General features: G+C 41.5%; 2 protein-coding genes across 9 annotated transcripts in view; one reads left to right on the forward strand and one right to left on the reverse strand.

Moving 5' to 3' along the window:
- The window catches only part of LOC136446303 (diacylglycerol kinase beta-like), a 105,853-nt gene extending 97,139 nt beyond the window's left edge, over positions 1-8,714 (reverse strand). For 2 of the 4 annotated variants that reach the window (XM_066444651.1, XM_066444647.1), the window contains exons 1-2: positions 8,625-8,714; positions 8,458-8,537 (exon numbers count right to left, since the gene is read on the reverse strand). The gene's annotated coding sequence lies outside the window, so the exon portion shown is untranslated. The remainder of the gene's footprint in view (positions 1-8,457; positions 8,538-8,624) is intronic. The other 2 variants (XM_066444649.1, XM_066444650.1) reach the window with 2 other exon arrangements.
- Positions 8,715-8,895: 181 nt separating this feature from the next.
- Positions 8,896-14,233, forward strand: part of LOC136446305 (cullin-1) — a 36,302-nt gene continuing 30,964 nt past the window's right edge. Inside the window, exons 1-2 of one of the 5 annotated variants that reach the window (XM_066444654.1) lie at positions 8,896-9,023; positions 12,962-13,406. In XM_066444654.1, coding sequence (XP_066300751.1) covers positions 13,261-13,406 — 146 coding nt within the window. In that variant the 5' untranslated portion in view covers positions 8,896-9,023; positions 12,962-13,260. The other 4 variants (XM_066444657.1, XM_066444655.1, XM_066444658.1 and 1 more) reach the window with 4 other exon arrangements.

Consider the following 14,233-nt stretch of genomic DNA (forward strand, 5'->3'; position numbering starts at 1 on the left):
AAATCGTCCTTCAATTTTGGCCCCACAACACCCGCCCACAAACCAAATATCATCGTAATCCATCAAGAGGTTCTTGAGTTATGCTGACTACAGTAGTGCGGAAACACAAACACACACACACCGACAGACAGACACACCAAAACTATATCTCCATTTTTCATGGAGATAATAAAAATAAAAAGCCTCACTCAAAACCCTGGCCTTTGCGTAGTTTCTATATGATGTGCTTGTTTACACTGGTACGTTGCGCAGGCCCTACTCAAGCTATTATACGCATTTGCAGTGGCAAGTTTGAATACAGTACGCCCGCCGCCAGCACGTTGCACGTACATTTTGACCGTGTTTACACTGCTGTGGACGTAGCTTTACCGACTAATACCATCGACACTTCGCCAGTTCAACAAAACACCTCAGTGTGCACTCGTTCAAACCTTACTGCAGTTGAACGCCCTGTGAAGCTATCAGCCATTGAATGAGCCCGATGAATTTTTGTGTCCTTCTACGAGTTCAGAAGTTACAGTACCGTCCTGGTCATAGTTAACAAGGTGGAACGTCATTGACGCGTCAGAGTTATTCAGAAGCCCGTCAGAATCCCGACAGAATTCGTCAGAGTTAAACTCTGATGGGTCACTGTCGGCGTTAATCAACTTAAAGAGATGGGTCATGTTTATTTTGCGACCCGACAAGACAATAGTAATTTGTCACCTCCTGGGGCGCCAGATTTGGTTGCGATGTTGCCCTAAAATACTGACGGTTGATCAAACCATCAAACCGAATTGGCAACCAGCATTTAAAATAACTCACTTCATGTAGCTTCGTAATTTACAGAAACCAAGGAGCTTATTCTCAAAGTAGATAAGTGCATACTGACTTACCAAGATAGATACTTAGATCAATAACGTTGTGGTGACATCCCCAAGACATGCATCCTTTTATTTTGTGGGTTTTTTTGGAGGAGAAATACAAATCCCAATCCCGAACGATGTTGTTGTTTTGAGGTAACGTTTCACTTCCGGTAACTTCGGCGGGAAAATTTTCGACAAAAATGCAACCCAAAGCCTCTTCAAAGCCGACTATCAGACAGAGGACATCTTTATTTTACATATTCACCGACATAAACGTGATAATACGCAAACTTTCTGCAGGTATATTAAAGTTCAGACATTGAAACGCGACCAACACGCCACCAGCTCAGCAGCATACTGCAGCAGCCAATAAGAGATGCGCATTGCGATTACGTCATGCAATATTTGCATATTACGTAAGCTGCATGAGGCTTGTCAGGGCAGCGCGAGGCAGGAAAATATGGCGGGTTTCCAGTTTCGGCTGGATATAACGCCGTATTTCACGAACTTATCTAATATTTTTCTAGGTCTCACACAAAAATTAAACGAAAGCAGGCCCCCCAAATGTATAAGTAGGAGACGATTTCCGCATGCAGTCCGCTTCTTTTGACGATCGTCTGCTGGACCGATCGGCATGCTACACGTTGCCGACAATGCCGTGAAAACTACAAAAATATATTGCCGTGTATATACAGCTAAGTTCTTCGAATAGTTTTTTGGGAAAACATTATTTATATCAAGAAATAAATATCGGGAGAGTGTTTTCTGATCACAGCATTCTCATCCAGTGCTGTGAACATGATTGCTGTTGACAATTTTCCTTCAATGTTTTGCAAATCTGTACCGCACGTCCGGCGCTAGTAGGGAATGCTGATTTCGTGACAAACTGAAGAACAAGAACATTACAACAGCCAAATAAAGATTTTATAAGTAAAATAAAGAATTGATAAAGTAAAAAACTTAACTCTAAGCAAGCATTGCTTGTAAAAAAGTTGCAATTTTGCAAGTAACCAAAAAAAAGTATTTTGATCCCTGATGAAGGGTAAATGCCCTCAACATAGCATGAATGATACCTTCAGATTTCATGTAGGTTCCTTATGTAAAACACGTATCATAACATACAGGCAAACCTGCCTAGGCGACCACCTCTTCAACGCGACCAGCTGGCCATGGCAACCGCTTTTTCTCGGTCCCGAAAGTTTTCCCCATTGGCACAAGCATTAAGCGGCCTGCCCAAGGCGACCACCCGTCCAACGCGACCGCGACCGCCACGAATTGGGACCGCACAGAGCACAATACCTGCCCATGGCGACCTTTTTCCAACAAAATTATGATACGGTGTAAGATCAACGTAATTCAGAAGTGCATGTATCTGTATGAATTATTTGATATGATGAATTATATGTACTTCTGCGAGGTTGGTTAAAACAAATAAAGATTTGAGAAAGATTTCAGATTTGTGTGGTGACATCGGATTTTGCTGTCGGATTTCGCGGAAATGTTTTTAAGACCTTGACCGGCTTGGCGGACAAAAATATAGCATCGATTTCTCCATGAAGTGTTTTAAGAAAACGTTCCCACCATAAACATTGTAAATACAAAGGTTTGTGAATACTTTAATATCAATGTTGTCATGCCCATCGTTATCTAATAGTTTACCGCCATCTCGGTTCGGTTTGAACGCAATTTTCAATACGATCACATAGTGCATGGCATCAAAAAGTCAGATTTCACAGAAATTACTATCCATTTGTTGTATTTTCAACAAAAATTTGTCTGTCTTACTTAATTCCGCCGCAAAATGACTTCGTGGAGGGTAAAACATCGGTCGAGACATGTTGTTCCTTGGTCCGCGACGCCATCTTGGTTTCAGCGCGGCATAACATAACGCTGACCTTTCTAAAACACAAAGCTTTTGTGTATGAACATTTGGAATACTCTCGTTATTGATGAAAATCAATATTCTTATTTCTTTTTATTTTCATGACTCCCACAAACCTTCATTGGGCGCTGCTTGCTTGTAATCGCCGACGCAGTGCGTTATGCTGCACTGTTACCTTTCGATGTGGTCGGGAGCGATATCACAACTTTCCGATTTCATCCTTCAGTTGTCAGATCGAAAACTTTTTGCCCCTTTTATCCAGCGGTCGGCGCCCAAAAGAAGGCTGGGGTCAGCAGGTGTTTTCTAGGGATTTGTCTTAGGCCTTAAAAACTAGATTTTATGTGCGCACGTGTGTGTGTGTGTGTACTCTTAATGTAACGTGTGAATACTGGAGGGCGCGGCGAGATCATAGAGGCAGATCTAGACATTTTCGTCAAAATTATGACGAAAATTTGTACACAATGTACCAGTATACAAATGTTACAACGATAACAGAAAATGTAATTTCTGTAGGATCTTTCTGTCAATGAGAATTGAACCTGGTGGGGGTCATGCTATCACATAATTTTCCATCCATCTAACGTAGTACACTATATTTGAAAACCTCGACATGCAAACATGTTGTGAGTGGAATCCTCTTCATGGCGACCACCTGTCCATCGCGACCGTTTTTGTTCAGTACCCCGGGTGGTCGTCTTGGGCAGGTTTGACTGTAGCAGGTTCCTTATGTAAAACACGTATTATAACATAGCAGTCTATGGGAAGAAAAAACGCATTTTCCGAACACAAGTTGTGCTACTCTCATCTCCCAAATAAACATACCCCCCGGAATAAACATACCCCCTGGACAAATCTTCAAAAATTAATAAACGTACCCCCCGGAATAAACATACCCCCTGGAAATTAACCAGATTTTCAGATAAACTTTGTCCATGCTACTTCTGTCCAAGGGAAAAATGATAAGCAGGTAGCTGTACTAGTAGGTTCTCTTTATTCATTTATGCCTGTCTGAGGACCATACCAGTAAAGTGTATAAAATTTAATATTGAACAGAATAACTGTACACATCTTGCTCAAATTATAATCTTCCTTGCCACTTCAAAAAAAACTATTGTAGATAGTTATGTTGAAAAATTGGGTCAACATTTAGACCATGAACAGAAAATTACAATATCCTGAAGATATGGTCATCACAGGTAAAGTTATTAACTTATTTGTAAAAGCCATAGAGAAAAGGAATAATTATGACAATGTATATGATGCAACTTTTTTTTCTTTCCCAACTTGTTATTCATCTTCTATGTATTGCATATAGAAACATAGATTTGTAAACATTAGATGCCACAAACTATTGTGTTGTGTCAAGGACATTATCATATAAATAATGTTCTGTTTTTTGTTGCTGCAATCCAAATAATTTGAAATTCAAAAATTACTCTTGTATGTAGAAAAAAACATTCATTTAGAGAAACTAAATTGTCAACAAATTTGTCAGAAACCTCAGGCTTATGATGTTGCCACATTTTAACCACATGGTTCTCATGTTACACTTGAAAGAGTGAGCTAGACAGTAGCTGGCACCGAAGAGAGAAAGGGGCGGGGCTAACAAAGCTGCATCGATGTTCTTAGAAAACTGCAACAATTTCTTTCTGTAGAGGGGTGATCTTTTTAAAGCATTTTTAAGTGATAATAACGGTGACTAGATTGCAATTCAATTTTATGTATAGACTCTAATATTGAAATTCTCTAAATGTAAAAATTTCTGGCTAAGGCAAAGGAGTTTTATTTGTAGATCAAAAAGAGTTGTTTCCCTTCTTCGACGTGAGCTCTTCCATGACAAAACTTTCCCACCAGAGTCACGGCCTGCGTTACTGTCACAGTGGCGATTTTCCAAGCGCTAAGTTTTCCTGTTCGTGGTAGGATTGAAATGTTTTGATATATTTTGGAAGACATTATACAATTCTTATGCTAAGACACAGATTTTTTTGTGGTGTTGTTTTTATATTTTTATTTTTTCATTTTGGGAAAGACTGTATCTCACGTAATATCATGAGTAGAGAAATTTACATGCGTTAAATGTTACTGTGCGCCGCTGGCATGTTTCTTTTCTGATCAGCGTGCTTTGTTTTACATGTAAATAGAGACTGCCAAAGTTGTTTATCGAAAAAAAAATTGCATTTCAAAACGTCAGTGTGGCGTCTTATTTTCTCCCAATAACAACATTGACTCTGTAGTGTCCATAGAGATCGACTGATACGTTACGAGTTCCGCCAGGATTTCACAAAGGGCGGGTCATAGCAGCCGGGAAATCAACGCCGCTTGGCCGAAAAAATAGCGAATTATGAGCAAAAATGCCGGGGAAATATGGGCAGGAAAACCCAAACTTTAAATTTTAAGGGGATCCCAGGTTAGCAAAACTCTGATTTTCCAAAAAACAATAAACGTACCGTCCAAAATAAGAACGTACTGGGTGGACTTTGAGGCTGAAAAAAATAAACGTACCGGTACGTTTATTTGGGAGATGAGAGTATGTACCTATTCTCGTTACCATGGCAACTGACTAGTCTACATTTTTGAGGGGCGTTCTTATTATTTTCATTGTATCGTGCTTTGCTAGAAATAGAAGCCATTTGAAAGAAGACTAAGGTTTCAGATCATCATATCACAAAATCAAGGATCCTTTCGTTGCTTCTGTTGCAATTTGTGCCTGAATCAACCAGCACAAAGACATTGTGAATTGAACCACAGAACACACTGTATCAAGCAAACAACAAGTCTTTATTATTATGTAGGAGGTACATGAAGATTGTAGATTTCTTAGTTAGAAACAATAGCTAAAAGAAAACAGACGAAATTATGCAGTTTTATTTACATACACATGCAGTATTCAAGGACATGTAAAAAATCGTACATCATGTACCGCCATGAAACTTAGCCTGGGTGCCATCCTATATCTACCTGGGCTTCTACACTCACTACCCTAAAAAAATATTTTGTTAGGGTAGTGAGTGTAGGAGCCCCGGTAGAAATAGGATGGCACCCAGGCTAATGAAACTAGGAATTAAAACTAAATCTAGATAACTGATTACGGGTGAGTCTAGAGCAGTGCCTTCCCATGCTAGTGAATTTTACAATGTTGTACTACGTATCCAGTGCGTAGATTATGGTTAGATGACCTAGATCAGTGACAGATCATTCTCCTTATAGCAGAGCCGAACCCGCGTATACCTCCTTCTGGTCAATGCAAGTTTCTACGACGCGGATTCAGCTCTGCCATAAAATAATATGACAGATGATCACGTCAGGACCGCACCGTCAAAAGTGACTGCTATGTCCGTCTACGCGTCTGTAGCTCTTGCCGAGTCGCTGTGTGGTTTCCGACTGAATGTGACGTAAATTCTAGACGCCGGTCTTTTATTATTGCAGCAGTATGTGACAATAGCGCTGCCGCGAACCTAAAACCGCTGACAACACCCTAGCAGCATGCTATCTGCCAAAGCGTAATACCGCCTTTGGTAGGGGTGCGTCTCTTATGGTGCCGACACACCCAGTAACCCGCCCGGGACCTTCCATACGATTCATATCAACGTGACTGTCAATGGAGCCTTTTTTCATTAGTCAAAACAGTTTTAAACATATTGGCGGTACTGCGCCATTACACCGGCAGGTATCACCTCATTTGTACCGCGTTTGCCGATTTTTTTTCACCTCTATACTTAACTTGTCGAGGATTTAAAAAACAAAATTTGGTGCAGTTATCCGGCATTGTTGACAATGTGCCGTGCAGATATGCGGAGTCATTAACAATGCAGTGAATGGGAAATTGAAAAATAAAAGAAATATAAAAAGTTGTGATAACTTTTTGAAATCCTCAATGACACCAATTCAGTTAAGATGCATTAAAAACACTGCTGTTTGGGTCATCAGGCGGAAAACCGCACCATCGTTGTGGCGGACTAATACAAAAAAGACTTTGATGGCAAACCAACTGCACCATGCCCAAAAATACTACAGATCACTGACTTTTCAGAAGATTCAAAATATCTATGCACAGCTATACAATCACCAAGCAATAGGGGGCAGAAATCAGGGTGACGACCACACACTTCCAGCAGATTACCGCACCCTGACCCCAACCCTGGTCAGATCTGAACCTTAGGAACATACTTTGAGGAAAATATTGCCTTCAGTCCACTATCACACAAAAAAATGAAGACAAAAAAGTGTTCCTCACAAACCTTTTAGAATTCTGGGTCATGAATATGGTGGCGGTAAAACACACGAGCCATAGGTTGCAGCAACAAAGAGGCGTTTTTAATGATCGATCACACTTTGAGTCCAGGTTAGATTCTAATAAGCTGTCTTGTAAATACAGTTTCAAAATTTTATCCAGTTGCTTGAGTAACTATTTTTGGCGTATCTTAATACCTGGATGTCTAACCTTCATCAACGTGTCTTGTAAATAATTGAAACCAGCCTCTCAAAATTTCGTACATGTATCACCATCCCTTACCTTACCCAGTGCATTTACCTTATAGACCTTACCGACATGAAAATGATATAAACAAGAACGTCTAGGCCCAGAAAAAAAAGAACAGGTCCGACTTTATTCATATGGATTGATGCCCTTGCCTATTGCAAGGAGGTTGTATAACTCCCAATGCCCATCGAGTCGAAAAAACAAGCCTCTCAAAATTTGATACGGGATACAGTACCCCCTTCCCATTCTCTGCCCGCCAGGCCAGTGATGGAGACCCTATTGAAATCAAAATGCTTCTTTTTTAAGGCAGTCCAGTCTCTGAATAGTACTGCTGCACTACATGTACTAGTAATCGGGTACCTGACCCTTGGTTGGCACTCTGGACCTGGACCGGAATTTTCTTTACCGGCACCCACCCCCATTCCCTTCACCTAGAGGCCTGACCAGTGGGAGGCCTGCTACACATACAGTAGTCACATATCAGACATACACACAGACAAATCTAGCACAATACTTCATGTATTAAACAAAGATATTCTTAGGTTGAAAGAATAACAACGCATGTCCATGACTATGGGGTCACTGTGTACAGTCACATATTTTCTGTATCTGTATCTATATAGCCAGTACAACCGCCATATTAGGCATAACACACCAGCTTCGCAGGCACGCGGCGCAGCAGCAGCTGGTTATATTACACTAAACGGTCTGTTACACCTAGTCTTTGCATATCTGACTGCAACCGTTCTTTAAAGCTACTTAGTGAAGATGCACCTACAGTACTTGATGACAACAAGTTCCGTTCTACTATGGTTCTCGGAAAAAACGAATTTTTGAACACATCAAATTATCCTTGGCTGATCATGATAAATATATTCATGACTATTTCTAGTCCTCTTCTGAGCTGGCATTAGATACTTATCAGTCGTTTTCATCTTTTATCATAGCCTTAGACTGTCCACACAAGCCTGGAATGACAGTCCAATAAATGGACGAGCGGCCTCAACTGGAAGAGATCTTCCTACCTGGCCGAACGGATCTACTCTACTCTACTCTACTCAAATCAACATAAACACGTTGACCAAACAACACTCATGCGAAAAAAAAAACCTGTGGATGGGGATGGATCATATTTTCCATAAATCTTGGTCAACAACCAGCTTCATCAGCACCATCTTACACGAAAAAAAATCTGCACATGACGAAGAAAAGGTGTGGAAAATTTGTAGATACAAAATGTAAATATTTACCTTCAGAAGACAGGCCCGGCGCGCCATGTTGGAAACAGGAAGTGGAAGGAATGATTCCATATCGACGATGGGGGGCGGATCTATAAAGAAAGAACGGATGTTGACACTGACGAATACATGCATGAAATATGAAATTTGATTAAAGATACAATATAAACAATCCTTACTTTTAAGTGGTGTTATTTTCGTGTCAATATGCAGTAAGAGTGAAATATGGGTGCACAAACATCAGGACCACCTTGGTATGGTCCTTATCTAATCCGTCACAAGTATGCAAATTAGTCACCCCTCCCGTAAAGCCGTTGTTGGGGTTTATCAAGAAAGATTCAGATATTACAATGTGATGCATGCCAGGATGTCAAAACAATACATGTACCATTCGTAGACGCATGGAGGTTTTAAAAATGTACGAACCCTTGGTAAACAAAAAAAGGGCAGGGGACTGGTTGTATATTTACATATGGCTAATTTACATACTTCTGACTGGTCGGGGTGTACCTGCAGTATCTACTCAGTCGTGAGGGGGCCAGGAGGAGTGATCTTAGACTTGCGTGGTAGTGCAAATGGTAAGAAAAGGTTCGCTTTTCCTTGTTAGGTGTATAATATAACCACAGCGATGGAAGCTAGAGACTAGTGAATAATTTACAGGTGAGGAACTACGGGGCATGGTCCTTTTAGTGTAGAATTGTTGTGAACAAACGGACAGAACCGTTCCATTCTTTGTGTCAACAGACGGATGTCAGGAGGCCGCCATTTTTGTTGGGTGAGAAAGACGTCAGTGTATTTTTTTGAATCTGATCATTTTCAATTTTTGACCGACGGGCGACAATTAAATCTTTTCGTTTCAGCCTTCCAAATAATACATAGTCCACTAGTTGTCGTATAATTCTGCTTGAGAGTCACTGTTTGTGTTTCAAAGCTTATCGTTTCCCAAAGTTTCATGATGGCACAAATTTTCCAGAACAAAAAAAATATAATAATAAAATGATTTAAAAAATGTGTGGGGAGGGGGGCATATATTTTCAAGTGTATGACTGTTTGTTGCCGGTGCTTTTGTTGAGACAAACGCATGGCTTTGTGTGCTGTGAAACAGTCCTCCTGTTGTCTCCTAAAATTATTTCTGGTCGACTTTTTGCTTGATTTGTAAATGTAGTTCCCATTCATCGCCAGTTCACTGCCACATGGTGCTACACGCCACCTCTACTTGCGGGGAAGTACTATCCACACAGTTTAGGAGTTGACAAGTTGTCACCGTCACAGAGTGGGGCACTATCCTGTATAGTAGGCTTTAAACACATCTGACTGAGTAGCCGCTGTGACTCTGGGAGGACGTACATGTATTTCCTTTTTTAATTTTTTTTTTATATAGCGTCCTCCTACAGAGTCGCGGTAAGCTGCATTAGCGATAACAAACAGGCTGTTTATGATGCACAAAGATTTCTTTTTTCTCCAGGTTTTTGGGCACCCCTACCTTCCCTGATGTCTTGCCTCGTACACCGGTACATCTTCATTTCCCCCTAAGTAGTACTCCACAATGCAACATTTGTTACTAATATAAATATAACAGCAAATTCCACTGCCATATCAGAACCTGGCTGCAGGCAGTGTGCCGTGATTGACTATGCTGTCACATGAGTAAACGCACCAATCACGCCGCACTGCCAAGAGCAGCAGCCAAAATTGTTCCAAAGTGGCACCTCAATGCTCAAAAAATTAAACCGATTTAAATCAATTTGCTGGTGAAGTCACTTGATTTTTGCGAGCATGAACGCTCCGAAGTCGCATGAAGCCACTTGAACCCAAACCGACCCCCGGAGGTGGTTTCAGGCGACTTGAGCCAAGTCGATTTTGAGCATGAACGCATTCTGGCTTAAAGTGACATGGCTTGGTCTATAGCTATATGACATCGTACGATTACTTTGCCAAAACAACATCATCATCATCATCGGTCCTCCTCTTATGAGGTGCAGCAAGTGAAGTTTGTTCTCCAGAACTTTTTGTCCTTCATTGCAGGAAGGAGTTCCTGTCCTTCCAAATTAGTTTCAGTTTCTATGAGTTTCTTGAGTTTTGTGATTGGTCGACCAATCCTTCTGTTTGCGTCTGGGTTCCAAAGCAGAAGCTTTCAACATATAGGTCGCAATTTCTCACAAATGTATCCAAAGATTCGCCTACTTGGGCTAAAAAAAGTTCTCGAACTTGGAATCTACAAATCTATGGCGTTTATTATTTTACATCTCAGCAACAGCCCACCAGATTCCGTGAAGCACGTCGGCATAAACCGTGATCTCTGCGGCCTTGTCGCCGTGTATTACACTGCAGCTATGCCTTCATATAAAACCTGTTGTCGGTGATGCCTTTTCAGTGGCCGTCGATGCCATTTTGCTCGGCAATTACGCACGTTCAACCTTTATGTTTTTTCATGAATGGCAGAAGTAAAGTTGGCACTTGCTCAAGGTGTGGCTCTCCTCAAACACGGGACCTCCATTTAACGTCCTATCCGAGGGACGTCCCTAACCGAAGCTAGGTACTCATTTACACCTGGTGAAGTGAGGAAAGTCGTGTTAAGTGCCTTTCCCAAGGGCACAACATCGGGGCATATCGGTTGTTTCGAACCTGGGACCACTTGCGAAACACCCTACCGATTGTGCCACATGATTCTGTTGCTAGTCTTCAGTGCACTGCCACGGTAATTTCATGGTGATTTTATCTGTCGAAGTTCCCATCCCTGACCTGTTGAACTGACACTTGAACCAGTACCCGTGCACCAGGGTTCAGGTACAGTAGAAACCAGTTAATTGCAATACGCTTTGTTGCAAAAACCGTCCAACTGCATAGAATTGCGCGTGAAATCCCAAACCGTTTCCCATTAACGCCATATACGCAAAGGCTATGATCGCAAAAACCATCTAATCAGCAAAAAAATGTCAAGTTGCAACACATATTGAACCATATAAAGTGGCAGGAATGAGCCGAAAACTTCCTGTATAAAGATATCAGATCGCCAAAACTTAGTCCGTTCTGAGCCAGAAAGGAGGGTGGTTTCTTGTGAAATTAACATTGATAGAGCGGCCCGGCAGATCCGGCGCACGTCGGCGCTGCATAAAGATAGACGCCTGTAGGTTCACAGCTGTCAAAGGCGGCAACCTATGCCTTTGTGTTCTTTTCACATGTGTCTTCAATTCAAAGAACGCTAACCTACCGCATTGAATAATGGGATACCGCTACTCACGCTACGTCCGCCATCTTTTTTTTTTTACCGAGAATGATTTTGTGAAAAATGTTCCACTGTTGCAAAATTTCTAGCGAGTTATCTATGGACATCGTAAGCAAAAAACTCGTAAATATGGCAATGAACAGTTTATTGTTGCATGAGTTACGATCATTTCCATGTGGTAGCTAAATTTTCTGAAAATGAAGACAACAACAGGGTGATCCTTTGTGTTGTGTCTATGTGTTGTCAACGACTTTCATGTCTACATTCGTGTACTACTGTACCCTACTCATAGTACTGTACTTTGTTTGATTTACTGTCCATCCTCCACCCCCGTAGTTTCAGTCGGGTTAGTTTGAGGTAATAATCGGCAAAGCCGGGTAATCGGGAAAATTGATCTGACAAAAAGGCTTTGCACAAAAGCGGTTTCTACTGTATTTTGGACCTATACCTAATTGATTGTACCGGTACTGTACTGGTACCGGTACATAGCTCTAACTGTACAATGGGAGTAACGGGTTAGGATTTGCTTCTTGCATGTGGCATAATGGTTAGACCATTCGACTGTCAAATACAGTAAGGGGACCCAAGTTCGATCCCGGGCTGCCCCCAGACATGTCTGGACATGCGCCCCGACATTGTGCCCTTGGAATAGGCACTTAGCACGACTTCTCTCATTTCACTCAGGTGTAAATGAGTACCTAGCTCCTCTAGGGTTAGGGACGTTTCTCGATCGGATAGGATGTTAAATGGAGGTCCCGTGTTTGGGGAGAGTCACACCCCGCACACATAAAAGAACTCACCACACCTTTCGAAAAAGAGTAGGGGCATGCCCCAGTGTGCGATTGTCCAAATCCTTTTGTCTGGAGTTGGTGATTCACCACAAATCACCCGGATGGAGGCCTGGCAAACCTCCGTCTCGTATCAGCCGTATGGCATTTTACTCCATTCACCTGGACGGGAGAACTGGCGCATCCCCGTCTTGTTTGACAGCCAACGAAAGGGTATGTCACCCCGTAAGGGGCCGTATAACCCCGTTGTAGCGTCTTGCATGTTGTACCAGTCCAGCCTAACCAGTGTCTACCCCTAGTTGGCAGTGCTAGTAGTCCTGGTACCCAGGATACCTGGACTGTCCAACCTTGTTTCACATAATGCAATTTACTTAATATTTCCATGACTGTGTTTTAAATTTTATCGTATGTGTATGAATGCATAGTGTAACTAGTGTTCAAGTTACGTTACAGTACTGTTGATTTACACTATGTAACTTCCAATCTGATGTTTATTTTTCAGAATCATCCTAATTCAATCCTGCATGCAAGAACTGAACCACCCCACTTCATACTAGAACAATAGGTTCAGGCAAACTTTCAGTCGAAGAGGACAGTAGATGATAGTAGAGCATCCAAGTTCATCAAAAGGAAAAACTTCCAATATACATTCGTACTATACAGACGTATTCTAAGTGGCAAATACGGGACTTTTGTTTCACTAGAGCCAGCTCAGAACTGGAGGACTGGTCAGGATTTTGGATTTCTACACGACAGAGTCCACCAGAGTTATCCAAGATTTCTTCCCGTAAGCGCATCAAGATGTCAGCAGGGTCGTCACGGGGCCAAAACCCACACGGGTTGAAACAAATTGGCTTGGATCAGATCTGGGACGACCTGAAGGCTGGGATTGAGCAGGTGTATCGTCGACAAACCATGGCCAAGCCAAGATACATGGAGCTGTACACGTATCCTTGTCCTGCCCCTGCCCGAATGCCTATATATATATATGACATGAATTTGTGCTGTTTACTAATTGTTTGTGTTGTATTTTTACTTTTTAGGATGAAAAAACATTGCCATGGTAGGGCTCGAAATAAATTTTTTGGTCAACTTGCCCTGGTGCAGATAAAAAAATGATTACTTGCACCAAAAAGAAATCACTTACACAACCAACTTTGTGCATATTCAAGAAAGTATGATGCCCATATTCCCCAAGATAGCGGCTTTTAAATTGCTTTGTTGAAGGCCACTTAATGTGCGCCAAACTCGTAGGATACAAAATGTTGCTTGCTTAATGTGTAATTTGTTTGAACACCGATTTTTCATTTGGAGTGAAAATTTACGTAAGTAAAAGGAGATACATTTCTACTGGTGGAAACTTGCACCTGAGCAGGTCTTCTTAAAATTACGTGCGCGGCTCCAATTTTACATGTGCAAACTTGCTCATGCAAGTGGCACGGCTCCGAATCTGACTCCCTTTAAGAGACTCTTGAAGTAACGGAAATGAACTAAACGAACGGACACGGACCATAAAACAGCCTTCACCCTACTTTATGTTGTATGTTGTAGCAATTGTATATTGTTGTACCATGAATATGTAATGATATATGTTGATAGAGTTATTAGGACTCAAATGACTGTGTATCTCTGTTATATTGTATCTGACCCTTACCTCTTCCCTCATGACCTCAATGAAAAGCAGCCTGCATGCCGATTTGAGCTTATCATGAATAAACAAAGGTTCAAACAAACAAACAAACAAACAAAGCATTTGAGCCCTGCATGGTCATAC

The sequence above is a fragment of the Branchiostoma lanceolatum genome, chromosome 12, assembly GCF_035083965.1.
Source record: "Branchiostoma lanceolatum isolate klBraLanc5 chromosome 12, klBraLanc5.hap2, whole genome shotgun sequence".
Taxonomy (NCBI): Eukaryota; Metazoa; Chordata; class Leptocardii; order Amphioxiformes; family Branchiostomatidae; genus Branchiostoma; species Branchiostoma lanceolatum.